The following is a 27,953-nucleotide window of genomic DNA, read 5'->3' as shown; positions in this document are numbered from 1 at the left end:
CATGTTGTTGTGCGCACACATACACACAGAGTTCAGAGTGCAGCCTCAGTCATATACAAACATGCAAAAAAGATAAGACCAGACACACATATAAATGCACTATAAACAATAAAGGAGCATTTAAGTTGCACTCTTTTACCACATAGGGTGAAAAAGTGTATTTGTGTATGTGTATGTGTGTTTTGCATGTGTGTGTTTGTGTGTGTTTGTTTTTGTGTTTGCAAGTGTGTGTTTGTGTTTGAACGTGTGTGTGTTTGTGTGTGTGTGTGTGTGTGTGTGTGTTTGTTTGTGTGTGTGTGTGTGTGTGCGCGTGTGTGTGTAAGTACGTTAGTAAGTGAGTGAGTAGGAGAAAAGCTGTTTGAAGTGAAATCTGCAAGCCGCAATGTGAGATTATTTCAATGCGGTTGCAGCTGATTAATTGAGGGCTACGTCATCCCCTTCATTAGCTAACGAACGTCAGGGACCAGCACACGCACACACACATACACACACACACACACACACACATCTGCTATGCAGAGTTATGTTTGCACAGACTGATACGAGAGTACAGTAACTACAGACACATACAGACAAACACACACACACACACACACATACAAATGTGTGCACATATACATTAATGAAGGATTGCTTTTCTATGCAGAGACTGGAGAAATATCCACATATTAATTACAAGATGCACACGTGCCCACACACACACACATACACACACACACACACACACACACACACACACACACACACACACACACACACACACACACACAGATGCCTAGTGCCCCACACCCATACTTGTTTGCTAAATGTGATTGAATGCACAAACACATACAGACACAGCGTAAAAATACACTTTGTGTTTAGGGCTGCATGTAGATAATGACCTCAGCCTTTGGCAGGGTGTGTTCGCAGACTGTCGACAGTGCTGTGGCAGGCTCTTTGTGTGAGTGTGTGTGTGTGTGTGTGTGTGTGTGTGTGGGTGGGTGGGTGTGTGTGTATGCGCATTTGTGCCTTTATCAGAGTGTGTCTGACCTTAGAGCCCAGGCCATGGATAACGTCAACTCATTGTTCTGCCCTGCCACCACTCTCTCCCACTGGTAAACACATACACTGGTTCCCACACACACACACACACACACACACATCCAGTCACTGTTCCCACACACACACTATGTCTGGGCTGCAGTGCTAAGGCGCCCCCTGGGGATACAGCCTGCACCCTGGACTGCCCTCATACATCACACACTTTCTCACACACACACACACACACACACACACATGTACACGCACACTCACATACACACACAAACACACACACATATACACACTCTCACACACATACACACACTCACACACACACAAACTCACACACACTCATGCTTAGATGATACTAATTCATGGGATGAAGCATTAGTCATGGCTCTCTCTGCTTAAGTGTAAAACAACTACTACAGTATGTAATTGTTATCCTTACTCTACTGTTTCCTGTTTCGTTGATTATCATGGTGAGTCTCCAGAGAGATGCCTACTCATACAATAAGCCATCCATGACTAACGTGTTCATTTTCGACTAAAATGGATAAGCACAAGGATGGTATGTGACTTTGTCATGGGTGTGTGTGTGTGTGTGTGTGTGTGTGTGTGTGTGTGTGTGTGTGTGTGTGTGTGCGTGCATGTGTCTGTATGAGTGTGTCTGTGTGTGTGTGTGTGTGTGTGTGTGTGTGTGTGTGTGTGTGTGTGTGTGTGTGTGTGTGTGCGTGCGTGTCTGTGTGTGCATCTGTGTGTGTGTGTCTGTGTGTATGTGTATGTGTCTGTGCGTGTGTGTATGAGTGTGAGTGTTGGTGAATGTGTGAATGTGTGAACGTGTGAATGTCCACCTTGTTACACTACAGCAGGGCAGCACACTCAACAGGTAGCACCTTCTGACTGTAAGAAAAGGCAGGACTTCCTGAACGCCTCCGACCTCCTCGGACCAATCAAATGGCCATCTAAGTGCCACAGCTGACCCGAGAAGACCAATCGCAGCACCCCATGACCTGACCTGGCTACTCAAAGTAGTTTACAAGTCAGTCACGGCTCCATTAAGTCATTAACGTGCAGGAGGAGAAGAGAGGGAGAGGTGAGGAGGAGGAGGAGGAGGAGGAGAGGAAGGAAGGGATGTGGAAAGAGAGAAAGGGGGACCCCGACCCCCAGCCAAAAATGAGATGGGGAAGCCAGGGGGTATGATGGATTAGGGGAACTGTGTCACTGTCACCCTACACCCCCTGGATAAACACATACACACACAAACACACACATACACTCAAACAAACACACACAGATACACACAGTCCACGTCCATACGTAATGTGTGAGATATACACACATCCCAAACGAATTCATGAACACACAAACACACATGCACTTGAAAAGAATTCCCTGGACAAAAACAGCCTTTTCCCAGCGGAGATGCTGCCACTGATCAATCAAACACGAAAGACTTGTGCAGGGTGATCCATCAAGCACAAGACACACACACACCACTCTTTCCCTGGACATTTCATACAACAGCCACTTATACCTTTGTCACACACTCTCTTACACACACACAAACACACACACACACACACACACACACACACACACACACACACACACACACACACACACACACAAACACTTTAACCAGGCATTTCAAATAACTTGTCACCAAAAGCATCATAATATAGGTGCTTAACCATACTCCTTCCCTCCATACATAGCTGTTGAGTATTCTATCTTTGCTGTACTAGTTGCCTTGGGTTCTGTCATATTTCTGTGTGTGTCGGTCCTGGGGGGGTGGGGGGCGGGTGGTTGAGGAGACCAACAAAGCAGTCCAATAAACACAGCGAATAAACTGAGCCTACACTTCAACATTACTGGTTCAATCCAATTGTCCCGATGGCAACAATGCCAGGAACTCGGGGAAAACGTTATGGCTTAACTATTATTACAGAATTTAAAGGTACAAAAAAACTCGGGTCAATATTTGTCCGCGCGTAAAGAATTTAGAGACGCCACATTGTAACGTTGAACATCTCACAAGCTGCAGAGTGGAGATAATATAAACATATTTTCTCTCCTCAATGTGCCAGTGGAATATTCGGACTGGATGCGGTTCACTGGCCGGGGAGATACGGAACATTTGTTTACCGAACTCTGGGAGCGGTAGGAGTTGGAGAGGGGAACGAATGGAGAGAATGCGCTGCCTCTACGGGACTTCCCCTAGGCTCAACGGGCGTTTAATAGTCTTATGGACCCTCTCTCTCTCTCTCTCTCTCTCTCCTTCTCTCTCACCTTTTAAATGGCCCGATCCATTAACCCCGTTTTGAATAGGGTGGATAATGAGCCAGGGGCAGACAAACGCGAGATGCATGGCCCATTGAACAATGCGCACGGGAGCGCGCTCGCTCGCCTGGCGGCAGGGAAACGGGGCTTGAGGACCGAAACCGCTCGCGAGGGGAGTGTGAATGCGCACGGGGGCACAAGCGAGCGTCTTTCACACACGCTTCACTCACGCGGAATGTGGCATTGTTGCTCAGCGAAGCTGTTGCTTTCTTTGCCTTTGTCGCGCTGATGTTTCGTTGTTTAGACACTTTGAATTGAAATCGAGTTAAATCAAAGTCAAAACAAAGACACGGCATGAAACTGATAAAACTATTATACCCTATGAGCGCTCAAGCGTTGCTACTGATTTGCTGGGTGTCCATGCATCTTCATAATAGTTATTTTGGTGTAAATCCATCAAGGCCAATTCTCGTGAAGAAAAAGAAGGGCAGACACGCTTTTCTCTTCATAATGATTTGGTCTACATGTAGAGCAAATAACGTATAAGCCAACTGATGACCAACAACGCTTCGTTTTAATGCTGTTGATAATTATCCGATTTTGGCTATACAAGGATACCTTTATGAATAAACATGGAAATAAAACTTTAACACCGACCGTGATTCCTACATTCTACAAATGGTCTCCTACTCAGTATGGGAGGACAAAACTATATCGAGCTCAACTTTAAACCGGCGATGACAAGCAGAAAAAAATGGAGAGCAGACCTGAGGCTAGGTGTGTTTTCTGTGTCTGAGCGAATGTTCGTCTGTGTTTCTTGATTAATCATACCTTTATCTGGATGCAGCTAAGCAGTTCTTTGCGTCATTCTGGACACACTTGACCGCCAACCGGAAGCTGCTTCTGCGCAACACCTCTTTATAGGCTAACATCTTTGGACCACTTTGGATGATAAAAAGTTTGCATTCTGAAGTGAAGTCAGTGTTTTCAGATGGGCCTTCCGACCTTTCAGATGACATAGGTAGACAGAAAAGAGCCAGTACAAACAAATATTTTGTAATATTATAAGATCAGATTAGAACCTTCTCTTTGCCTCTTTACTCTCTATCAACTTAGTATCACTGAGCCAGCCAAGACCGACTTGCAAACAAAGCACAGACAAACAGACACACAGGCCATTTTGGAATCACCTTCCACCACCTCTCCTCTCCGATCCGCAGGCTGCGTTTTATTACCCAACTGCCATTCACACATCACCCCATACAAGCTCCGTCGAGCGCGTAACAGAAACACAGCCTACTGCGTTGAGCCTGGAGTCCACAGCTCGCGTTTCTTTATCTCCTCTTGCTCACCGGCGGCACATTGAACGCTTTCACCGGCAGGCATGGAGGCATACTGTTATGAGCAGTCTGGGAATTTGAATATTCAATGTTGACATTGTGCAGTGCCTGGCCCTAAGCCAGAGCTGAGCGGGTCTCAAGAGAACTTCCGGAACATTCTCTCCTATTCAGTTAATAGGTAGAAATCTTCTCCTTACATCTAGGATAAATAATAATCTTTAAATACGCCTCAAATTATCCACATTCTCGGAGACCAGCCTTAGTAATGACTGCGAGTTCTGCCCAGAGGGCCGGTGAGGCCCTGGCCAATTCTTGCTTCCCTCTGATTTTATTTTTAGCTGTACGTGATGGCGAGGATTGGGAATCCTAAACCTCTTTTGGACTACAGCTAATATTTCGAGAGAGAGGAAAAAATTTTTTCTCTCTCTCTCTCCTCTCTCTATAAGCCTCTGTTGTTCTATGTGCTCGCAATGGCATTAGCCAAATTAGCCCGATAATTGAAAAATATGCAGATCAGTTCTCATTCACCCGTGGCCTGTGCATGACTCTATTGTGTGCGCCCTTGGCATTGTGGCCAGACCGACACAATGCGCTGCAGCCGGGGAGCAGCGCTGCGGTTTGGGGAGAACTGGTGCTCGGAATAAGGAAAGGGCCAGGGGGACCAAAAGACGCATCACAAGGTCGGGCCCGGTGAACGGATCTTCCTCCATCTCCTCTGCGACACCTTTAAAGCATCATCCAAGACCGCACTTTTCGAAGAGGCACACTTTTGCTGTATGCATGGTCAGAGATCAGTCATGGTAAGGGAAACTGACAAAAATGAACAAAAGGGATACATTTTCCAAGTGCCGCCATAGAACCCATACTTACATCCGACTCATGCTCAATAATCAGGTACACTCATTAAATCATCCATTTGAACGAAAAACTTGGTAGCTTATAATCAGAGCAGCAGAATAGTGAGTAAATTAAACTAAGGAGCAAAACAGATGGCTGGAGTGACTTTGTGTAATACACTGCTCCTTTCCATCCCATGCGTTGGGATGTTAGCATTTGATCTTTGGTCGAAGTGAAAGTTAAATAAGTGTGACAATTTGATCAACTGTGCACAGCATAAGAATAGTTTTGTGAATGTGTGTGTGTGTGTGAGAGTGTGAGAGAGATGGAGAGAGGGAAAGAGAGAGAAAGAGAGAGAGCAATTTATATTGGAGTTTTTTACTACACTGACTGGAGGCACTTGACAGCTGTGGCATCCCATACCTGACACATAAACCCTTCCACTCCACCTCCAACCCACCCCCCCCCCCCCCCCCCCCCCCAAACTTCCACACACACACACACAGAAAGAGAGACACATACACACAGAGAATGAAAGACACACTCTTCTTAAAACTAATTTCTCTATAACCTTATATAACTCTGAATCTACCTATAACCCATTAAACACCCATTGTGTGACAATTTATTGACTGTGAAAATATAGTGTCTTCAATATATTTGTTTTTATTGGACGGGAATCACACAGAATTGGCGGTAACAGCTCACAGATTTAAAGTCTGAATTAAAGCAAAAATAAATAAATAACATTTCAACTTTTGCATACATGCTCACAGTCAGCTGTATCTAGCCTTAGAAAAAAACAGAGGGGTGGGGTGAGAGATGGAAAAGGATCTAAAATTGTCATATAGTGAGATTGGCGGAAACCACAATAAGAAACTTTATTGGTGAAAACGGCTAGAGAGAATTACCCCCACATCGCTGTGAGTTGGCTGCCCGCGGTGCGACAATGGGAGACGAATGGCTTGCAGACCTGAGCATAATTCATTTGATACAAGCATTAGCAATGGAAGGAAAATAAAAACGTATTTGTCAGGACTTGATGTTCAAAATGGCCTAGATTGGCGTGGCATGGCATGAGAAAAACATACGCCACGATGTCAAACAACACTTCAGAAGATAGCTTGAGGCAGAGCTGCATCAAGAAGCCCTGATTACCTCTCACTGCCGGTAATAATATCACAAACCAAACACACGCGAGCACGCGCGCGCACACACACACACACACAAACAAACAAATCAAACATTTCTCTAGGGCACAGTGATTTCGTGTGGTCTGTGACCAGATTAATTCACTTGTTGCGCGTCAGCAGTGATGTTTAATTTTGATTTAAAGAGAGAAATTAAAACAGATGTAATAAGGCAGTGTAGATAACACGGAGGCAAACGCGTGATTTGTTTAGGCTACACTTTGAAAATTCACTCCAGTGTGGCAATTCGTTCTGAGCTCGAGGGGGTTTTGACAGTTATTCTAGCGAATGTCAGTGGCAAGCTGCATGTTTATATTGAGACTTGGCTTTGTGTTGTCGTCTTGCTTTTCCGTTGTCAATTTCACGCCAAACCTGCCAATGTTACCGTCTCAAATTAGAATGACTCTACTCCTGGAGCTCCTCGAAACTACGTTCGCGACACCGGACAGAGCTTCACAGGGCGAAGCTCACCCAAACTCGACTCCCGGTAAACTGCAAGAACTCCCTACAACTTTCCACCACCAGCAGCGCATCTAAATGTTGTTTTTTTGCGTGGCTCAATAAAAGTGCAAGAAATTGCCAATGCTTGCATGAGACTGGGTGAGTGAGTGAGAGAGTGAGTGATTTTAAGCGTGCGTGAGAGTGTGTGTGTGACTTTGTGCTTCACGCCGCAACGTACATACGGCAGTAGTCCGAAAGCCCGAATCAGACTTGTTTTAACAATGCCTTAAAGTAGCGCTACACGGCAGGCAACTTACCGCTGACAGAACCCTTAACAGCGAAGGCTGTTGCCTTTTAAGTGCCGACATTGCGTAGAATTGAGACTCACATGCACAAGATGGCAGATTGAAAATGGAAAAGAAAGCGGATATTTGGACCTACCCGTGGCCAGCTTCCGAGCCCTGCCTTTGGACCTCATGGTGCCGGCTCTTTCGGCGCGGGGTTGGTTTGTTTGAGTATGTACTTTTTTTCTTCTTGGAATCCTTTTCCCTCCTTTTTTTTTTTTTTTTTCTTCTATGTCCTTCTTTACTCTCTCTTATTCTCAATCCGGACTCGCTATCTCTCCAGCATTGTCAGTTTGGACACCTTCGCACATGCGCACAGCCCCCCCTCCTCAAACTGGCAGGCGCCGCCAAAAAAGTTTGCACCGATTTATCACACTCGCTATTACTGATCTTGTCAGATGGCAATCGCTGCAAGATCCCTCTTTTCGGTGTCAGATCTTCAAAGATCACTGAGCTCGAGTCGAAGCCGTCTGCGACCCCCGGGTCCACGAGCAAACCGAAGACATTAATTATAATGGAGCGCTCTGGAGGCTCAAGCACGCTGGACTTTCATCCATTTCAATTGAAACGCATTAATCATTGTTCGGGCAAACTAACCAGATGTAAAAATCCGTTTTATTAAAGTTTTATACATTTTAATTGTGATTTGACCATCATTATGAATAATCCCGATTGAATGAAAACTGAAAGTGCACACACCCCACTCATACACCTCTCTCTCTTCCCTCTCCGGCGCGTGTGCAGTCAGAGGCGAGGTTTTTTGATTTTTTTTTTGTACTTTCCTCTTTTTGGCAGCAGTGACAATTATTAATCTGTTAAGTAGCAACCCCGAATCAATGTCCATTGCCGTGCGGCACGCAGCGGCTCCATTACTCGCGGGCTAAATTGCAATCCCCCGAAATGTCCCTGGATCCTAATAAATGATCTTTCGGCGTTTAAAACAGCGCTCTAATAAGGTGTGATAATCGGAGGTGGGAAAAAGTGCTTAATGGGGAAAACGCTTGATGAATGAGTCCCGGCTGGGTGATGCCTCTCTTGAAATGTACAACAAAAAAACGTTCAGCATCTTCTGCATTCAACATTTATATAAAAACGGCAGAATAATTTTAGACACAACTCAACATTTATGCTCTTGTTCTTTGTATTATTATTATTATTTAATTGTTGTTATTATTATCGTTATTATTATAATTATTTGCTGTTATTATTAGCTGCATTTTTCGTAATTTCAGCAGTCCAAGTGAGTGACTTTATTAGTCACTGAGGGTCTTTAAGTTAAATGCTCATTAATTAGGGCCGTGTGACATCATGTTGACCTTGCCCGTGAACCTCTTAGGGGGTCGCGTGCCCTGTGCGGTGTAGCCCATCGATTCAAAAGTATTTTCAGAAGGACTCAATAACGTCATGACATCATCACGCCTGGATGGAGCCGAGGGAGGTCCGAGTGGACACCCCTTTTCTTTAAACTGTTTCTACAATATCTACTGAAAGAAAACAATAAAGACAGTTTTTCTTATTAGATTATTTCTTGCTGGTAGCCCTTAGGCCTATCCACAGTCTTCTGAACTCTTGTATTCTTCAATTGCTGTTGGAGTGGACCTGCACTTGAGGCACTGCCCTCAATGAGACCTCCTGTGATCAAAATCAGAAGGTGCAGCCTCTCATGTTAAGTGCTATCTAGTTAAGGCCCTATATACTGTATGAAGCAAACTGTTGAAGAATTTCATTTTTTTTTCTTCATTTATTCTAGTCGTCCCATTAAGTAAATTATACAACTTTTCTCGTTTCTCGTCTTCTCACTTGTAATTTGACGTGTTTAATTCTGACGTGTCTTGGAGTCATGCCCCGCAAATGGACAGTCAGAAAACCTATGGTGCCTGATTTCTTAAAAAAATTTAAAATACAGAAATTGGCATGGTTGAACAGCCTCCGCTCCCGTCTCCCCTTGTCTTTCTCTGTTGTGTCAAACCGAAAGAGGGGGGGGGGGGGGGGGGGGGGGGGGGGGAGAGGATATGAACGAGTTCCACTGCCACGGCTCGGGGCTGGCAGTACAGTACGGGGCGCGTGCTGCAGGGCTCAGCCACCGCGCTCCAATTTGCCTAAATGGAAGAGGAGGTATTTCATTCATTCCCTCGATTATTCCTCGCTATAACTCAACTGTACCCCTCCCCTCCCCTCCCAGCACACACACGCTATTCTGAAAACATATGATGTTCACCCCGACCCCAATGGCTTAGCATCGAGACACCGGTGCAAGTCGAGAGTATCATGGGCTGAACCTGAGGGATGTAATTACGAGACATTAATTGGGTTCAGGGCCCTCGGTGGCACCGCTAAATTATTAGCCCATCCCAGGCTTTAAAATGAACCCTACCAAACAGAGGGGGCACGCAATTTACACTGTACCATTATTATCTTTACCTAATTATATTCATTACTTGTTTTGTGAGTCTGGGTTGGCTACTATTAATAACAGTCATAAAACATTTGTGTGTGTGTGTGTAGCCTATCTCTGTACAACACCCTCATGTTTGGGCGGTGCTGCAAGGGTTAAATTAAAAACATAATTTGTAAACTCGGGGGGCTCTCGAGCCAGACCGAGAGTGAAAAGAGAGCCTGGAGGCGCAAGGAAATTACGCCGCGCCCGCGTGACCTTTGCGCGAGGTAATCAATCAAGTGATCAACGGGGATATTTCTCATCGGGCCGCGTCCAGCCAGGCACTCCTCAAAGTCTCACACAACCAGACGATGACCAAAACATAGATGTTGTAGGATTACCTAACAATAACCTAAATAACTTGATATTTTAATATCTTTATTATAGGTTTTAAAATTTGAAATTCATATATATATATAAAAGTGTTTCTTAATACTATAACCACATATGAAGAGAAAATACCTGTACATTTGTTTTCATAAAAGAAAACACAAAATCATCTTATTGTTTGAAAGCACTGATTTTTTTCAATTGGCCTAGCACTTGATAACGTATTATCCTGTTCTTTATAAAATATTCAGAAGCTGCAAAAAAACGATACAATAAAACCATGACCTGACTAACAGTAGCTTAGAACTGTAACTTATTATAATTTTTAAGAGTATGTACACTCCTACAGTTTGAATGTAAGTGGTTCTGTCACATCCTTTCGCATTTGGGGAAAAAATGTTCCGCCAAGAACATTCAAGAGAGCAATTCTACACTAACTTCGTTTTTACGACCGTTCTTTCACCCCAGCTATTTAATTAATATAATTATATTGGCATCATTTCCTGCCATTTTTCAATTGTTCATAATTCATAATGTCTGAAGTGAAAATATTGTGCCAGGAGACTGAGCAGGATCCCGGGACCGCAGACCGGCCACGGCGAGTGAACGAACACGCATATACTCCGGCAAGAGGGTGCCCCTCTCTGGAGGACCAAGAGAGAGAAGACCCGTGAACAGGCCAACAGACCGCTGCCCCTCCAACTCGCACACTCCCTCTCACTTTCTCTCTCACTGCTTTCCCTTTCTCCTCCCCTGCGCTCCCTCTCCGTCTCTCCTGCCTTTTCGTTTGAAACAAGCGGAAACATTCCGAAAACCGCATGCGCTGTGGTCACAGGCAAAGTACATACAGCTCATATAATACTTATTAGGGTTTTAACTCCAGAAAGCAGAAATCATCTCTGGTCGCTGACCACTGTTTACTTTTCAACCGACGTTCGATATTAAAGTGTCGAGCGCACATCCAAGTGCCATCAGCTGTGATATTCTGGAGAATTTGCCGAGCGCATTTAACCGACACTTTTCCTCCCTGCTACTCCGCTTGCAGTATTAACATATGTGTTCAGTTTTTTTACACAATTAAAGGCATGCAAGGGAAGTAAAATGCAGAGCGACGTAACTGTGTTCAACAAATTCCACAAAAACAGTTGAAGCAAAGTAATATTTAGTGTAGCCGTGGAAAAATGTAACGAATTTGAAATCAATATTAAAATACTGACTATAGACCTGTCAACACAACTTCTGGTAAAACATTTAAGACATGGATTAGAATATGTTAAAATAAAGATTTAGGTTCAAATGAATAAGTAAGCTATAAACAAAAATATCTAAATTATATGATGTAGTTCCATTGTAAAAAAAAAGACAAATATTTAAAATGTGTCATGTTTCTGCAACTTGCTGTTACTCCAGCAGCCTTCGACAGTCAAGCGCAGGGTTTATTGTATCGGTCGCGGGGAAAGTGGGATGGGATTGCGTGCTGCTCGATTTTTTTGAATAGATGAGTGAAGCCGCCGGCTCGTTGGAGCAGAAAAGATGCCAAGCCGGGACGCCACATGCAGCGGTCTCCTGGTGAGAGCATTCGACTCCCATTAACGTTCTCACATCATGAGGCATGATTCTGATGAACCATAGACTGGACGAGGAGCATTGCATCGGTAATAACAGTCCTTTCAGAATAACTCATAAATCCTCGTCACTGACTGACTGAAAGAATTCAATTCATACCTCCCTATTTTGAAGTTATACAGTGGCGTTTTAGATGCACATTCGTGGGCCTATGCCACCGAATATGTTTTAAAACATTACAAACAAATGACACTGAGAAGAAAGTGGCATTGTGCACGCCTTCGCGGACACTGGGGGTCAAGTGAAAGTTAAATGTTTTGCAGGACATTCCTGTTCTACATCACATTTTTGCATCAGATCCAGATTTTTTGCCTGTTCTCTGCAATGTTAATGGAGAGCAATAAAACAGCCAAAGTTGAACTGGTAGACGGCCCATAACAAGCGTAATGTGAAGCAAACGGTTGTCCCCAACTGCTGTAAACCCAGACAAGATTTTGAGTGTTAATAGAATCACATTTTTAAAAATAAGGTTTCAGCTTTCGTCTTTTGAATCTGTAGGATCCAAGAATATCCACTGGCACACGGAGAATGTGCACACACAAGTTATCATTTTAGAGCTTGAATGGATATGTGGAATCATCAACTGAGCGCAGAGTTGGCCAGGAATGTCATATAAACCTACAATACCCGCACACACAAATCAAGATTTAAGTATGAAATACTATATTTGTGGATGAATTACAGAAAACGCTGTTTAAAAGGACTAGACAGCCTTCAGAATTGTGAACGGCCCACATACTTCCCCCTTCATACACCAGTGCTTTAGTGATACCAGGGCAATTTGCAATCATTTGTGTTTTACTGCCATCTAGTGTCCGACATTCGATCTCAAAACACCGCATCATGCAAGGTATACTGTCCCACGTATGTTTTAATAAAATATATGCGTGAAAATGGTTTTGATTCACTTCGCACAAGAGAAGCTGTAGGTAGGTGCACAGAGAGCTGCGCCCGGTCAACAATAGCAAATAGAAAGGGAATGGTTTCAAAAAGACTTGAGACAACTGTTGAAACCCGCTGGCGCGTAGTCAATTGGGTTGATTGGCGTGAATTTGCAGAGAAGAGTCCATTTGCAACCGTGATTCCCGGCAGTCCGTCGAGCACTGGCAGATTACGATGCGCTCCCGAGACAATCCACCGACATATTTATGGCTGTATGAGTGGCCGAGAGCGCTCTAACCGGCAGTAGTTTATTCCCGAAGCACTCGAGAGAGGAAGGGTCGTCTGCTCAGTTTAGGCCCCCAGACTTGGTCGGCTCATCCATTGCGATCGACTTTCCCATCGTACGCCGCTCCTCAAGCAAGAAGATATCTGACGAGTAATCGATTTGGACACTCGATCAGGAAGAGTTATGGCGATTTCCAGTAAGGACGGACAGTGGGATGCGCGTCAGTTCCCGGCCTCAGCCCGTCTAAATGAATGGTTAACTGGATTGCAGTACTACTGACATGCCACGGCAGCACTGCAGAAGTTTATTCTGAGCATTAGTCTGTAACTGTGTGTATGAATATAAATAGACCCCTGTTCTGAGTTGTGATTTCAGTAAGCTTGAGATAGTTTAAATAAACTAAGTTTGGTTCCAGTTGATGACCACTGAGTTCACATGGGAACCAGAAGACTGTAGTAAAGACAGAATGGAACAAACTATTGAACATGATCGGATATTTATGAAAGGGAACAAATGCATGCCCTTGGATACTTAGTTATCAGTTAATCCCATCACATGTAAGAAACAAATTATTCAACTCTTTCTATTAAGCTTAATTGATTTCAGAATACCAGGAAGCCAAACCACATAATGTAATCCTACAAAGCTAGGGGTACGCTTTAATTGAGATGCATGCATGTGCAAAGAGTCACCAGCATTAGAATGTGACAGACACCTAAATGTCGAGGCAAAATATATGATTGTCGTCTCAACAGTCAATGCAACATAATTGTGAGGAATCGTAAGGGCACCAAACCAGTGACTTTTCGTCATGCAAGATAGGCTATATTTCAGCTCATTATCAAGAGGTAACGTTTTAACCAACAAATAAGTCAACAACTAAATTGATTAAAATCATTAAAAAGGCATTACCTTGCCTAGATGTAGTTTATATCCTACCAGTCTGGTCCTAATTCAGTTTCAATCTTAGAACAGAGTCGCCTACATTACAAACCATTTACTTCACATCAAGGCATCTTCTAGCCCGTAAGATATGGCTAAAGATAGTACATCTGTCTAATATATTATATTTTGAAATGCCAGCCAGTAAGATCTGACGGGTACAAAGTTTTACCACATACCCCCTTGCAAACCAAAGGTGAAAATACTTGCATAATGCGGCTTTAAAGTAAGAGGATGGATTAGACCACTTATTCAGTCTTTGACACATAAAACTCATGGAGAAAATACCACAGCCCACAGAGAGCGTAAACTCTGTCCACATTCTCGGAGATCAGACAGCAGGGATAGATCTCTCTGAACACCCTCTCAGGAGCGCGCACACACGCTCTCTCTCTCTCTCTCACACACACACACACACACACGCCCACAAGCTCTCTCTCTCTCTCACACACACACACACACACACGCGCTCACGTCTCGCTGCTCGACTGCACAGTTGCACAGATATCATTTCAAAGTGCGAAACCGTTCGGATTTAATAAATCCAACCGGGCTGTAAAAATGTGGCTTCAATTTTCAGGTTGCCTCGTTGCGCTTACTGTGGGCCCATGTGTCATAGTGCATCGGCGCGCTACCTGCCGCAAAAAAAAAAAAAAAAAAACATTCTTCACGGGCGATGTAGGGCGGGCTTTTAACTGCAAAAGCACTTACGTTCACGAATATCAGATCTGACCTGCTGAAAGTAGGCTACACTTAAAGGTTGTAGGCTATATCCCGTGTTAAGGATGGTGCAAAAGAAGGGGGGGGGGGGGGGGGGGGGGGTCATTCAGCGCGAAATTATGTGCAGGTGTATTTATAATTAAAAAAATATACAGTAGGCTATGTGTGTCATATTATAATGTATTTTATCAAATTGTGAATAAAAGCTGCTTATACGTTGTGATTAACTAGCCTAGGCTCAACTGATCAATTTCAAGCCACAACAGCATAGCCTACTTGATTTGCATAATCAAGAGCGGTAAGCCATAGAGCATTGCTGTCCATTTTAGCAATCAAATTTGAGCTAGGGTAGTATTTTCGAAACAGATCCCACCCGCAAACACGATATCAGTTATGTGGGTCTTCATTTGACTTGGTTATGGGATTTAGCAAACTTATAAAACATTAGAAAAACATTACACTAAAAAAAGCAGAATGAAATAAACAATACAGCGTATCAAAGTACAAATGTACTTTTACAAACAATCAATTCATAATAATTAGGCTATTCTAACTATAAAAGCTATGATTGTGTTTATAAAGTATGCCCCAAACAGAATAACTATGCGACATCTGTTGCTTGAGAAGATTACAAAAAAGAAAATAAAGGTAAGAAGTGGCCTAAGTGCTTGCTTTAGTCGGTTTAGGCTCTGGACTCTGTAAAGCGTCTTGAGACTATTTTCAATGTCACTGGAGCTATAAATAAATACATTTGAATCGAATCGAAGTATGCACATACAACTCAAGCTGGGACCAGGTGCTGGACACAGGTAATATCATTATCCAATCCATATCACGTCCTCCCAAACACTGAATATGCAACGTTTGGTTAAATTGCAGGTGCTGGTAAATGTGTTGGTGCTTTTAAAATACATACGAACTTTCCTTTCCTTTATGTGCAGGATCGAGAGTAGCAGTGATATACAAATCAATGATCTATACACATTGATATCACAAAAAAATAAATCAAGTAAACCAACATGGAGTCTATTTTTTGTTTTCCGTTATTTTCCCTCTAAATGTAGTAATTGAAATCCTCAACAAAGATGCCGAAAACGTTTAAAGGTGTCACACGAGAATGTAACCCTACACAAACCTGTGTAAACTTATTCATAATTCGTTCCAGCATGGCAACAAAGCACAACACTCTGAATCTCACAGCCATGTCCCTTTAAAACCATAGGGGGGTGCCAAACGCAGGTGTTACCACTGGAAACTGTGATAGAGAGTTCCATCGATTCGTCTCTCATTTTTTAATGAAAGGATTTAAGAATGCACTAGAGGTCACGATCATATAGCCTACGCTTATTCCAACAATCTAGGGCTGTATATAGCCAAAGGGAGAATTTATATGTGAATGGGCAAAATGTAGCCTACCAACTGATCGCATGTTAACCTATTCATATTATTTTGATTTTTCTTATTATGATGATTATTATTATAAATAATAACAGTAGTAGTAGTTGTAGCAGTAGTTACAATGGTAATACTATTATTAGAAGTTAAAAAAAGCGATCATGTATAACGATATCATTTGTTTTGGATGCCAGTGAAAGCAGAGCCTTGGAATACTGTAGACTACGTGTCTTTGCTGTCGTCCTTGTCACTGATTGTGACGTCATTCGTTGCATCGGCAACGAAACAATGATGTAATTCTATCGAAAATGATTAAAAGCCCATAATGCTTCACATGCAAAGTTAATGAAGTTTAGGACAGCAAGACAAAGGACTTTAAGAAACAACACAAGAAGAAATACGGCAATTAAGTTTGTGGTGGGTTAAAAGTACATGAATGATATATTTATATGTTTAGGAAGTGGATTGAAAAGCAATAAGACCTCTCCGGTCTATTTTGTGAGTGTAGAAAAACATATCCATCTATATCCAGCCGAAGTATATAAACCTTTTTTTCATTGTAATCTCCCAAGTAGTGTTTGATTAACAAAATGTATCACATTTTCTCTTTAGATTTTATATGAAGATGAGTTCCAGTGGTGATCATTCACACCATCCTAAACCCCATGTGGTAAGTCGATCTTTTCCATTCTTCTTTAAATGAATATGACATTTGGACACTACAGCATAAACATTATGGTCATATGTCTGTCTGTGTTTGATATCTGATTATCGTTGTCTTCAGATCTGTGAAAAAGACATTATCAGGGAAGAGATGGCTCAAATGAGCATTACTGAGTATCTCAGAGCGATTAAAATGGCCACCCAACACCATTTGGAGGATCTGACACGTGTGGAGAAGGAGGAGGTGATGTACCTGCAGGAGGACCAAGACAACCTGGAGCGAAGGAAGGCTTATTTTAATAGAATGGAAAAAAACATGACACCAGAGCAGAGGGAGTACATCATACAATACCTCCTATTTGAGGAGAAGGAAATCAAAATAAACAGCAGAACATTAGATACATCGATAGACAGAAAGAGAGCTCAACTCCAAAGAGATTTGCAAGAATGTTCTAAGCTGCTGAAGGAGGAGGAAGAGAAAGGAGGACAGATGGTGAAGTTCCTGGAGAGCGAGCGGAAGGCTTATGAGAAACAGGAGAAAAGGCAACTTGAAGAGGAAGAAAAGCATCTCAAAGAGGCGATGAGGAGAGCGGCCTGTGAGGACAAGAGAAAGTTGGAATTGGAGAAGAAGAGGGCAAAAGAGGAAAATAAGAGAATAGAGAAGGCACTGATGGAACTGAAAAAGAAAGAGAAGGAAGAGCTGACAGAAAAGAAAATGAGAGAGAAGAAAGCGCTGGTAGAGAAGAAAAAGAGAGAGAAGGAAGTGATGGTAGAGAAGAAAAAGAGAGAGAAGGAAGAGATGGTAGAGAAGAAAAAGAGAGAGAAGAAAGAGCTGGTAGAGAAGAAAAAGAGAGAGAAGGAAGTGATGGTAGAGAAGAAAAAGAGAGAGAAGGAAGAGCTGACAGAAAAGAAAAAAAGAGAGAAGGAACTAAAACAGTTCCAAACAAAGATTGAAATGAAGCAGTGTCTCCTGCATGGAGAGCAATAGATAATAGGAACAGAAGAAGATAAGAAAGGATGCACCCACACACATCACACAAATAACCACAAACTTTGTACAATAAATACAATTTTATGCATCCCAAAAAGTTTTGCATTCATGTATATTCCCACCACTTATGTAATTTAGTAGTTGGACTTGATTAATTAACTAATTATATGTCATACTGTCTTGGTCTTAGGTCCACATATTCAGCATGCTGCTAAAAAAGTACATTGCAATTCCATGTCCTCAATACTCAATCAGTGAGGTCAGACAATCTACAGTACTGTATGCATCCATATTATGTACACTGCAGCCACCTGAGGGAGCCAAAGTCTTCTTTTATGAGACCTTTTCATGACAGATCAGATGGTCTGGTAATACGCTGTTCAGAGATCAATCTCTTTAAGGCTGGCAAAAAAAAATTAAGAAACTGTCACATCTTACTTAAGTGTCTTTCACAATCCACAGTGACTTGACTAAATTTGGCATTACACATACCCCACGTATTCATTACAAGCAGAAGTGAATGGTTCTGCTGTTCTCAGTCTTGCACTTGACCCCACTGCTCTGCATATTTTTAATTTTTCCTTGCTCCAAATACCTGAGGGAACTCTCCGTGGCACTCTAGAGGAGAGCATTTTAATGACACTGCCTGGTTGGAGCAGGAAATGGATAGAAGACAGGTGGGGCAAGGGGGCTCCAGGAGCACGAGTGAAAACTCCTGGATTAGTGACAGGTCATTCAGAATGTTGAGATTAGCAGTTCAGATATAGACACTCCCACAGAAAAAACTTTTATCTTTATGTCTGGACAGTACTGCTATTTCTGCACATTAATAACTGAAAAGTCAACAGTCAAATAGTCAAAATAATACAGACAAATATTGTAAACATGGCTCACTGATAAGACTACATATTTATTTAACATAAAGCTATTGATACAGTCTATATGGCATACGTTAACAGTTGTTATGTGTACAGTACCTATCCTCTTTCTGATAACATGTCAAATATCGGCCAGTGAGTTATTGTATAAAAGTCTGTCTGATCTGTCTCTGGAGAGAATTTTCATCATCATTATTCTCCATAAATAAGACTCCTTAGTAAGTTCCACCTGTCCAGATCAGATATTTCTTCAAGCCTGTAGTTTATCGCTTCATTTCCAGTCTACACCTCAGAAACATTAGATCCAGGATTATACCTTACTGACTTTTTCTGTAAGAAAAATACAAATATTCCAAAACTGCTTCTGATTAACTGATTCTACAACGTGTCCTAAAACCAGTAAAAATGGCATGAATGCCCAAACCGAGGTACAGGCAGCTAAGTGTATCGCCTGTAGCCCTAACCAGGGGTACTAGTAGAGGTACTAGTATCTACCTAGGTTCGGGGAGTGGTATGCCTTGACTAACTCACAAAAGGAGATGTGAGACGAGAGATGTTGAACAGACAGCTCTTATTGCCTTTACAACAGCAATGTTATAACACAGTGCTAAAAACGTATATGAAACTAAATTAAATAAAACTAAATAGAGCTTTAGAAAAACAAATAAAAATACACAGAAAATCACTTCCGAGATGCAAATCTCAGTGACTGCTTCTTAAATATATGAATTGAGAACCAACAGGTCAGTTTCTGATCCGTGTGCGTGTATGAGTCTAAATAGTTCAGTTCCGTGTCCATGTGTGTATACTATCACTATGATTATTTTTACAGGAAATAATGTGTATAAATTCTCATCTGGTGTCTGGATGGTCAATTCAATCTAGTCAGTCGTCATTATTCCATCTCAGAATCTTCAAGACCCTCGTAATAAAAAAATAAAACAATCTGCAAAAATAGTGCAGACTAATAAATCTTCTTTTCTTAATCTGTCTAACATGAGACCTCATTAACTTATTAAACCATCGTATACAGTATAACCAGGCTCTTTACCCTATGGATGTGCATAGTGCTCCCTCCTTACACTGAAAAAAATGGAAATGGGGGGTCTTTGATTTGACACTAATTAATCTGGTATATGCAACACGATTGTTTTACATTCTGTTTGCTAACATAGTAGATGCTGGATGTTATCATTTTTCTCACATTGATTGAAAGTGAAAATTTCACGTTCAGATGTACTCCAGAACAGCAGGTGGCTGTAATGCGTCATTAAAACAACATGCAATAGAAGTGTTCGAAGCGTGGTCTCACGTTAAAGTCTAGGTTATGACCGTTGGTGACAGTCATTCATTCAGAGAAGATAGAGGATCGAGTTCGGTTACTGACAGGTACGTTTATCCACCTTATAATCATGTTATTTAAGACATCATATATCGTAGCAGTTTTCTTACACAACCGTTGTAATATTAAGCCTTGATGTCTTTTTTTCCCAGCTTTTTTTTTTTTTTTTTTTACTAAGTAAGTCATTAAGGCCTACATGTGTTGCAACTGCCGTCTCCGTGTATGTATTTAGTGAGACAGGCGATGAGAGAGGGTGCATGCAGGTCGTTCTCGTGAACGCACAGTGGTGAGTCTGACCGCTGATTAATCAACACTGCTGCCAGTGACGTGCGGTGAGGTTCACAGCTGGTGAGGCACAGAAACCGGAAGTGATTACGTCATTCCGATCTCTAGTTGTTTAAAAAAAATAGAAATGTAGCCTATACATCATACATGTATATATGCTTATGGTTTAAAAATTGTCATCTCACCAGAACTGAAAAAACGTTATGTTTTATTGTCTAATACTATTACTTTTAAACGATTATTAGTGTGCTTGCCCGAAGGGAAGCACAGTATTGTTATCGTCAAGTTTTCTTTATTAGTGTGCTTGCCCGAAGGGAAGCACAGTATTGTTATCGTTAAGTTTTCTTTATTTATTCTGCCCGATTTTCTTGCAGCTAACTACTCCTCGCCCGTTTGAGATAGAGACGCCATTCAAACACCGAAATGTCCGGCTCGATCCGGTGCAACCTGCTATGACTTTTCGTGGCGGTACTACTTGCCACTCCTTTTTTATTCCTCTTTTTCATCCCCTTTTTTCTCCATAGACTTGCATGGCAGAGCTCCCTGCCATTATGACATCATAATAGGGTCATTAAACTGGCTTGCAGCTGTGCTTCTCACTGACACCTCCGCCAAATCCAAGGAACCGCATTTTCTCTGTCCCTCTCAATTCAACTTTGAAAAAGAATAAGAGGAACCGTATTTCTCTGTCCCTCTCAATTCAACTTTGAGAAAGAATAAGAGGACCTACAGTTTCTAACCTAGCTACCGTATTTCCACTTCGTTAAGGTGAGTTGAATGGCAGCATTTTCAGTGTACTGACTGACATTTTAATGGAAACTGATAGTTAGCCGTAGCAGCTAACATATAAATTAACGTTACGTTAACGTTGGAGACGCCATTTTCCTTAATTCAAGTTGTGAAGTAAACCTTTGAAGTAATTCATGAATTTAGTTGTGTGGATATAGTGAGCTAAGGCTTGTATTCCCACTACGGTAACGTTAGCTGTGTTAAGCAGAGCTATCCTAGCTGTGTTAAGCAGCTGTAACATCTGAGTACGGGGCTAAAGGCTAACTAACACTACGTAACGGGAGTATCCACTGGCAGTTTCAGCTAGCCGTAACGGGGGATCATTTTCCTTAATTCAAGTTGTTAAGTAAACCTGTGAAGTAATTCATGAATTTAGTTGTGTGGATATAGTGAGCTAAGGCTTGTATTCCTACTACGGTAACGTGAGCTATCCTAGCTGTGCGGGGCTATGCAAAAGTTGCTTATACTGAAAGAATGGTTAACTTGTTGTGGCCGATAGCGTGAGTTAACATTAACCCGTGTCCTGGGAGTAATGATTCATGAGAGACCTTGAATCATTAGGTTAACTGAAACACGTTTGAGGATGTAGCTGTTGTAGTGTGCTCAGTTTTCGAAAACTAGACTGAAACTAAGAAGGATAACTATGACTAAATGTGACTAAAACTAATATGCACTGAATCTAAAATAGCTGCTGAATCTAAAATAGCTGCCAAAATGAACACTGAGATGTATTAATTTTGGCAGCTATTTTAGATTCAGTCTTAAGACAAAAATGCATATTAGTTTTAGTCACATTTAGTCATAGTTATCCTTCTTAGTTTCAGAAGAGGTTTTTCATGGTTGCTAGCTCTAATCAGATGTACTATAGGCTTATAAGAGAAGACTAACTTTTTATGCCAACGAACACCAATAACTAGAACTAATTTGACAGACTATAAACCAATGTGATACACGTGCTCTCTAGCTATACAGTAAAAGTGTTGCTTACGTTTGATACTAGACCTACAGTCTAACTCTAACTGCATTAAGTCTAACATATAGGCCTATCTTACAATAAACTTTAAGTAAAGCTGGCTATGTAACCGCATTCATTCCAATATTGTTGCAGAGATGTTTCCTTTTACCAAGATAACAATTTCAACAATTCACTTAGCTCAGTAAGTCAGTATAACGAGACTCTGGAACTATTAGGCTATGACCAAATGTAACACACTAGACCCTTTCACAATAAACAAGCAAACAAACAAACAAAAACAGAACAACAAAGATACCCTCATATGTCTAAACGTCAGTGGAGCCAAAATATAATGGTTGAGCTTGGTTGCTTGCTAAAATATATTGGAAGAAGGCCCCACTACACTGATTGAGTAGATGTAAATACATCTTAATTCATTGGCACTTGTTCTCTCTGTCACAGAGCAAGCACACTCTCGCAGTTCGTTCACGAAACGCATTCTAGTTTATTAGTGTGCTTGCCCGAAGGGAAGCACACTATTGTTCTTCGTTTTTTACTATTTTTTTTATTCTAGTAGTTTTTCTTGCAGCTAACTACTCCTCGCCCGATTGAGATAGAGACGCCGTTCAAACACCAAAACGTCCGGCCCGATCCGGTGCAAGCTGCTATGACTTTTCGTGGCGGTACTCCTTGCCACTCCTTTTTTATTCCTTTTTTTCCATCACCTTTTTTCTCCATAGACTTGCATGGCAGAACTTTGAGGCATTATGACATCATAATAGGCTCATTAAACTGGCTTGCACCTGTGATTCACTGGCAACTCTCACTGACACCTGCGCACGGTTCCTCTTCTCTCTCTGTCCCTCTCCATTCAACTGTATAACTAGGAATATTAAGAGACACCTTCCATACCAGGGCTCTACTCACTCATGCATACTCACTCATGTTTACTCACTCGTGCATACTCACTCGTGCATACTTACTCATGCATACTCACTCATGTTTACTCACTCATGCGTACTCACTCATGTTTACTCACTCATGTTTACTCACTCATGTTTACTCACTCGTGCATACTCACTCATGTTTACTCACTCATGCATACTCACTCATGCATACTCACTCATGCATACTCACTCATGTTTACTCACTCATGCATACTCACTCATGCATACTCATTTGTGCATACTCATTTGTGCATGCTCATCCAGCAGGGAGAGCTGGAGAGCTGACACCTGCCCCAATTCCAAGGCACTTGTTCTCTCGGTCATGGCCGCAACAGAGCAAGCACACTTTCGCAGTTGGTTCACGAAACGCATTCTAGTTTATTTATTTATTCTCCCCGTTTTTCTTGCAGCTAACTACTCCTCACCCGTTTGAGATAGAGACGCCATTCAAACACCGAAATGTCCGGCTCGATCCGGTGCAAGCCGCTATGACTTTTCGTGGCGGTACTCCTTGCCACTCCTTTTTTATTCCTCTTTTTCATCCCCTTTTTTTCCATAGACTTGCATGGCAGAACTCTGTGCATTATGACATCATAATAGGCTCATTAAACTGGCTTGCACCTGTGCTTCTCACTGACACCTCCGCCAAATCCAAGGAACCGCATTTTCTCTGTCCCTCTCAATTCAACTTTGAAAAAGAATAAGAGGAACCGTATTTCTCTGTCCCTCTCAATTCAACTTTGAGAAAGAATAAGAGTAACTACAGTTTCTATCCTATTTACCGTATTTCCACTTCGTTAAGGTGAGTTGAATGGCAGCATTTTCAGTGTACTGACTGAAATTTTAATGGAAACTGATAGTGTTAGTTAGCCGTAGCAGCTAACGTCTCCCATCCATGGGAGTATCCACTGGCAGTTTTTTAATTTTCCTTAATTCAAGTTGTGAAGTAAACCTTTGAAGTAATTCATGAATTTATTTGTGTGGATATAGTGGGTTAAGGCTTGTATTCCTACTATGGTAACGTTAGCTATCCTAGCTGTAATATCTGAGTACGGGGCTAAACGTAAGCTACCTAGACCTATACGTTGTAGATATGCAAAAGTAGCTTATACTGAAAGAATGGTTAACTTGTTAGCTCACCAGTTTATTTTGTTGCTAATGTGGTTGGAGAGGACCGATAGCGTGAGTTAACATTAACCCGTGTCCTGGGAGTAATGATTCATGAGAGACCTTGAACCATAAGGTTACCTGAAAAACGTTTGAGGATACCTGGACACAGCGTAGCTATTGTAGTGTGCTCAGTTTTCGAAAACTAGACTTAACCCTTAGAACTCAATTGACGCGCCGACGCGTCAAAATGTGACTGACGTCACTCTGACACGTTTGTTTAAAAGGCAACGCCTAATCAGGAAGTCATTCTTGAATATTTCAACAGAGTACACTTCAGGCTTCATTTTGATTCCATGTATGTGTGGTTAGGTGCAGTAGAAATAAAACTATCATTATTTAAACAAAACATAAACAATACCACGACCGGAATGTTGTTAAATGTTATGACTTGAATTCGCGGCAGCGAAAAGCTACAGATGTCATTTTATTGCCACATGAAACAGCGTGGACAAACCAAAACAAACGATGCCATTCATTCATATGACAGACCACTGATCTGTATTACTGTAGGATAGTACATGTACCATATCCAGGAAGTGGACAATCCACAGGAAACACTTTTGTAGATCAGAGCAGGAGTTTCCTGACTAGTGAAGTAGGCGGCAAAAGAGGGCGCGGTTAGCATAGCTTTGTCGCTTGTATTGGTCCTGGCTGCTGTATATCATTATCATTATCCACCCATCAACTCTCCACTCATTCATAAATCCACTCACAACAATATTGAAAATGAATCGTGGACGTAACGCTTTTAGCGTGGAAGACGTTTTGTCTATGTGGGACGACATCCAGGTCGAGGAAGAAGTTGACGCCGAGTCAAGTTTTAGTGAGAGCAGTGAAGACGAGAACATCCCGCCTCCTCCTCCTGCTGCTGCTGCTGCTTCGTCTGGTCTGAGGTAAGTTTGTTATACGTTTGATAGCGAAATAGATGGCGAAATAGCGGGAAAGTTTTGACAATTTCAATTTAGTATAAACATACAGTGACATCCGAGTGTAACCCTTATTGGAAAAGCAAATCCCATCTGCCTGAAGTATAGCATCTCCCGCGAGTCGCATTTGTAAGTAGAAGTGACAGATTCAAGGCTTGACAGGTAGACATACCGAGTGACAAGTGGTGACAGTCGTAGTTTTGCAAACGTAGGCCTACATGATGATGTGTAACTAATAAGCTTATGATAAACCGTTTTGGTTACTTGCTTTTACCTCGTTTAGTGTTAGGGGTTATGTTTTGTGGGCTGTCTGAAATGATTTCAGATGTTGAGCAGTCCGTTGTTGACGTGAAAGCTATAGCCTACTACTGTAGTAGCCATGCCTAATTTACTGAACCAAATGAAGGCTACTGTGTGTGTGTGTGTGTGTGTGTGTCCAGTCTTCACTCCCCTTCCTGAACATTTCATCTGTATTGTAGCAGTGTTTTGGATAGTGCAGACACTCCAGCATTGTTGTTGGGTGTATGCTTGCACTGATATAACTTGAAATGATGGGCCTAATATGAACTGTATTGTTGATAACGTTTTTGAGGAAAAGTTTCATTGTCGCTGCATGGTTGGATATGATGCTATAATAGTTATTTTACACAATACATACGCACACAGGTGTATATATGATGCCACTCCTAAAGTGGTCAAATATTTGCATATGAACAGTGTTGGACAGCCAGATGCTGAAAGCGCACACCCAATTTTGTTGCTTTACATGTACAGGAAATGACTGTTTTTTTTTTTCTTTGTGTGTATTGTAGAGGTGACCAGTCTGAAGCCCAACCACCACTAAGGAGGAAAAGAAAGGCTCCTTCCTCTGGACCAACTCTGGCTGTGGAGTGGAAAACAGAGATGGATGTGGACATTGCTCCACCACCTCTGAGATTCAGGCCTCTGAAGACCCCAGGCATACAGGTGGACACCACTGTCCAACACACCCCTGGAGAGCTCTTCAAGCTTTTTTTTTCACCTGCTGTGGTCCGTCAAGTTTGCAACACCACCAACTTGTATGCTGCTGTGAATGCAGTTGATAAGAGCTACAAGTGGGTTGACGTGGACTTGACGGAGTTCTATCACTTCCTGGGGGTGCTGCAGTACACTGGTAAAGCTGCCGTGTGTGGAGGACTACTGGAGCACAGACCCTGTGCTGAATTTAAGCTTCCCAAGGTCTGTCATGCCCAGAGCCCGGTTCCAGGCCCTGCTGTGGAACCTTCACCTCAGCGACCTGGTGGTGGACCACACCAACGACCTCCAGAAGGGCACACCCCACCACAATCGGGTACACCGGGCACAGCCCCTGCTGGACCACATGAGAGTGGCCTGCAAGTCGGCGTACCATCCGAGAAGGGAGCTGGCAGTGGATGAGAGGATGGTTGCCACAAAGGCCAAGACGGGCATCACACAGTACATGAAGAGCAAGCCCACCAAGTGGGGCATGAAGCTGTTTGTCTTAGCTGACTCCAGCAACGGCTACACTGTGGACTTCACTGTTTACTGTGGGAAAACAGGTGGGACCTCTGAGAAGGGGTTGTCTTACGATGCAGTGATGAACCTGGTGCAGCCAGCGGTGTTCGGCACAGGGTATCACGTATACGTAGACAACTTCTACTCAAGTCCCACACTGTTCCATGACCTGGTGACCCTGAACATCGGCGCTTGCGGCACCTACAGGGAGGGGAGGAAGGGGTGTCCTCCCAGTCGAGGCCTGCTTACAAGGAAGACACCACGGGGCACTTTGCGCTGGTTGAGGCATGGCAAGCTGGTTTTCGTGAAGTGGATGGACACAAGGGAGGTGTCGATGTGCTCAACCATTCATGCAGCGCATGGCGGCGAAATTGCGAAGAGGAGAGTGAAGAGCAGGGATGGAAGCCTCCGAACCATCGAGGTCCCGTGCCCCCTTCCCGTGGTGGCGTACAACAAATACATGGGTGGAGTTGATCGCTCCGATCAGCTCATCCAGTATTACACTACACACAGGAGGCTGAGCCGGCCCTATCGCACCCTCTTCCTGCACTGCTTCGACATCGCGAGCACCAACGCCTACATCCTCCATTTGGAACTGGCTAAGGCCAGGCAGCAGAGGGCCCTGACTCACAAGGCCTTCATCCTACAGCTTGTAAAAGAGCTGTGTGAGGTGGAGAGCTCTGGAGTGCCACTGAAGAGGCAAACAAGTCATCTTCCCGTGCCATGCATTGAACAGCCAGGGGACATCTCCAACAGGGCAACGGTTGGTCGCAAGAGATGCCAGCTTTGCGCTGACCGAGGCATCCGCACCGACACGCCCTGGAAATGTGAGGCCTGTGACGTGCCTCTTTGCCTGCAGCTGAGCCGAAATTGTTTCAGGGAGTGGCATGTGTAAGTCACTCACACGCACACACACACACACACACACACCTTCATGTAAACATCACACACAAACACACACACACACACACACACACACACACACACAGTGATCAATCTACTGTTCTATCATTGTTATATGTTATGTTATGAATTGCCGTTCCAAATGTTTATTTTATGAATTGCCGTTCTTGTTCTATTTGCAATATATTCCTATCCCATGATATTATTTCTTATATTATCAGTTGCTGCCAGTTCACATTGCAGTTTTTATTGTGATTAGTATTTTTTTTATTTTTCCTTTCAATCTGTAAATAACCTTGCACTTATGTGTTAGGGTGTGTGACACCCATCATACGTCATGGGTTACTTATGACATATTCTGAAAACGCCTGTAACAGGTTGCTGCTCAATTATTTGACATTATTTCTTTGTTTATGAAAAGTATATTTCTTTTTTTAATTGAGATATACTCAAATATGTGTGTATTTATCCTTTCAATCTGTAAATAACCTTGCACTTATGTGTTTGGGTGTG

At 42.5% G+C, this 27,953-nt stretch overlaps 2 protein-coding genes across 2 annotated transcripts in view; one reads left to right on the top strand and one right to left on the bottom strand.

The window, feature by feature from the left end:
• The window catches only part of mecom (MDS1 and EVI1 complex locus), a gene marked incomplete at its 3' end in the record, with an annotated part of 170,959 nt that extends 163,359 nt beyond the window's left edge, over positions 1–7,600 (bottom strand). The window contains exon 1 of the mRNA XM_080845316.1: positions 7,556–7,600. Within this exon, the coding sequence (XP_080701442.1) occupies positions 7,556–7,592 (37 nt within the window). The 5' untranslated portion in view covers positions 7,593–7,600. The remainder of the gene's footprint in view (positions 1–7,555) is intronic.
• Positions 7,601–24,822: 17,222 nt separating this feature from the next.
• LOC308370411 (piggyBac transposable element-derived protein 4-like) lies at positions 24,823–27,432 on the top strand (the record flags this gene model as incomplete). The annotated part of the gene is made up of 3 exons (XM_080845063.1): positions 24,823–24,989; positions 25,835–26,167; positions 26,256–27,432. The coding sequence occupies 3 exons, from the start codon at positions 24,823–24,825 to the stop codon at positions 27,430–27,432; spliced, it is 1,677 nt and encodes a 558-aa protein (XP_080701189.1).
• Positions 27,433–27,953: the final 521 nt, after the last annotated feature.

This window comes from Sprattus sprattus (assembly GCF_963457725.1).
Source record: "Sprattus sprattus genome assembly, chromosome: 9".
Lineage (NCBI taxonomy): Eukaryota > Metazoa > Chordata > Actinopteri > Clupeiformes > Clupeidae > Sprattus > Sprattus sprattus.
The sequence above is the reverse complement of the archived record's forward strand: the minus strand, read 5'-3'. Positions and strand labels throughout refer to the sequence as shown.